The 2,446-nt window shown below is 49.7% G+C and overlaps 1 protein-coding gene across 1 annotated transcript; it reads right to left on the reverse strand.

The window, feature by feature from the left end:
• Positions 1 to 580: 580 nt before the first annotated feature.
• On the reverse strand, positions 581 to 1,776 carry LOC103771716 (acyl-coenzyme A thioesterase 1-like; the record flags this gene model as incomplete). Its single annotated transcript, XM_008939020.1, has 2 exons — positions 581 to 1,156; positions 1,574 to 1,776. Coding segments are annotated over 2 exons (779 nt in total), but the record flags the coding sequence as incomplete, so codon positions are not given.
• Between the last annotated feature and the right edge of the window lie 670 nt (positions 1,777 to 2,446).

Below are 2,446 nucleotides of genomic sequence, written 5' to 3' on the forward strand. Positions count from 1 at the left end.
AAAGAGACTGTGTCACCAGAAGACCACTACCTAAGGTCAAGGTACATGAGCCACATTAAAAACAGATGCCCCTAGCTTAATGTAAATAGAAAACATTTCCAAAGTGTATATGGCTGTAAATCTGAGAGTTCTGGGCTACGGAAACTTGAAACCCAAAGCCAGAACCATTTATCATTTTGATGTCAGAGTTTTATCACCCGTGGCTTGCCCTCACTCCCCAGGTGTGACCCAGCCTGCCATCGCTCAGCGTGCAGGCTGGCTGTTTAATTCTCCAAGTCATCAACACTGCAAGCAAGGAAGCACCTACTACTCTCTTCAGATACTTGTTTCTTGACATCATGACCAATTCAGGCTGTCAAACTTGTACTACACTGCTGCCTGCTTATCAGTGTTTCAATCCTCCTCTGTCTCCCCAGTTAACTTAGGCTAGTCCAAATAAATGCTTTGCTTCTCGGATTTATCGCTTGGTTGTTTGGTATCTCAAAGCTTTTCTCAGCCAGTCCCTCCAATTCACCAGTCATTTTGGTGTCTCAAGCTCGGTCCTCTGCAGTTCTGCAAGAGCGTGCAGGTGCCTCAATGTTCATCCCAAATGCAAGTGCAGAAACTCCTGAATCTTCCTCCAGGAGTGCTCCTGGGCATGGGCATGTGCCTTTTTCTCTCCACCCTCCAGAACAGGCACGCCCAGGACACGATCCATAGCTACCTGACAAAAGGGGGTGGAAGGGGGGTCGATGCGGTGACCTGCTCCTGGGTAGCTCAGGAGTTTGAAGTTCTCCTTCCCGTGCTGGCGCAGACGCCCGATGGCCAGCTCGGCGTACAAGGAGCTCTTCCACATACGGTCGTCTTCCCCGACCACCAAGAGAAAGTGACCTTCTGCTTTTTCAATGGGGATGGTGGAAGGAGAATTAGCAGGATTCGTTGGGTCGTCCAGAGCTTCGAAAACGTCAAACACGCCAGCCTCAGAAACACTGACCTTGTTCATGTCAAAATGCAGCCCAGGCAGAGTCATCTCCCCGTAATGGAGGTCTGCAACGGTGTTTGAACTGCAGGCAGAGATACAGACAGCAGCCACGACTTCTGGCAGGAAGGTGATCATGGAGAGGGCTAATTCTGCCCCTTTCCCAGTCCCAATCACTCCAACTCCTGGCCCCTTCACCTTCAGATAAGACAGGGAGGAGAGAAGAGAGGAAGAAAGGAGTAAAGGAAGTATGCGTTATAATGGCTTTAGCCATTAAATGCCTTTGGAGTTGTGTTATTAAAAAAAAATAAATCCAAACTAACAACTTTATCACCACTGCTCCTGTTTGGAGGATATTCCAGCACTTCACTGTTCTAATGATCAGGAACCTTCTAGTTTCCAGCACAAGTTTATTTAACAGACAGATTGTGCTGGAAGAAACTCACTCTCCGCAGTCAGATGCGTACCTGCTCACGCAAGACCTACACTTGCTCCATTACTGGGCCTAAACCTGCCCAGCAGAAACTGATACTCCAAAAAAATAATCACACCACCACCCGGGCGTGACTGCTGAATCCTGCCTTGTCCCAAGGGAGGATGTCTCCTGGCACTCACCTTCGGGTGCCGCTGCAGGAATCTAGCCGCCTCCTCAAAGTACTCCAGTTTCAGTTCTTTCATGACCTTAGGCAGATCTTCAAAGTCAAAATATGGCAGAGAAAGAGCAGCAAAGCCACGGGTAGCCAGGAGGCTGGATCTAAATTCAATCAAACCTCCTTCATCACCATACATGTCAATCACTCCTGGGAAGGGGCCATCCCCTATATTAAAAAGAAGTATAGAGGTCAAGTTATCAAACAGGACACCGCTCTGGTGAAGACTGAACAACAAAATATAGAAGGCTGAAGACATTTTCTATTAATACTCCTTGCTTTTTTTTTTTTCCATTTGCACAGCAGAGATTAGTGATCCAGCGCTGGATCCCACTTGAACTATTCCAAGCTAAGAATAGATCCTTGCCTTCCTGTGAAAATATGTGAAGAGTTAAACTTCTTTGTCTTTGAATGTTCTAAATGTATTTTTCTGTGGTCTTAACCTCCCACCTTCAGAACAACCATACTCTTAAATCAGCTCTTTTCCCCACAAAGAAGTCAGACCTTAATTAGCAAAGTGCAGGGTCACTACTACTGAGCCGAGAGCCCTGCGCCCTGGCAGTACATCCTACAAAGCTTACACAAACCCTGGAGTGCGGCGTGCCGAGCACAGCTCAGCAGCGAGACACCGCTGCTGGGCGGAATCAGCTGCGCCTGGAGCCCCGCCTCACCCCCGGCACCGCACCCCGGCAGCGGAACTGCCGCCGCAGCCGGGAGGAGACGGAGGGGGAGACCCAGAGCTGGGCGGGCGGGGCTCAGTGTGTCCTGACCCGACCGACAGCCGGAGAGCTGATCGTGCTGAACGTGCCTCCACACGTGCACAGCCCGTCCCACAGCC

The sequence above is a fragment of the Merops nubicus genome, unplaced genomic scaffold (genome assembly GCF_000691845.1).
Source record: "Merops nubicus isolate BGI_N331 unplaced genomic scaffold, ASM69184v1 scaffold51544, whole genome shotgun sequence".
NCBI classification, from domain to species: Eukaryota; Metazoa; Chordata; class Aves; order Coraciiformes; family Meropidae; genus Merops; species Merops nubicus.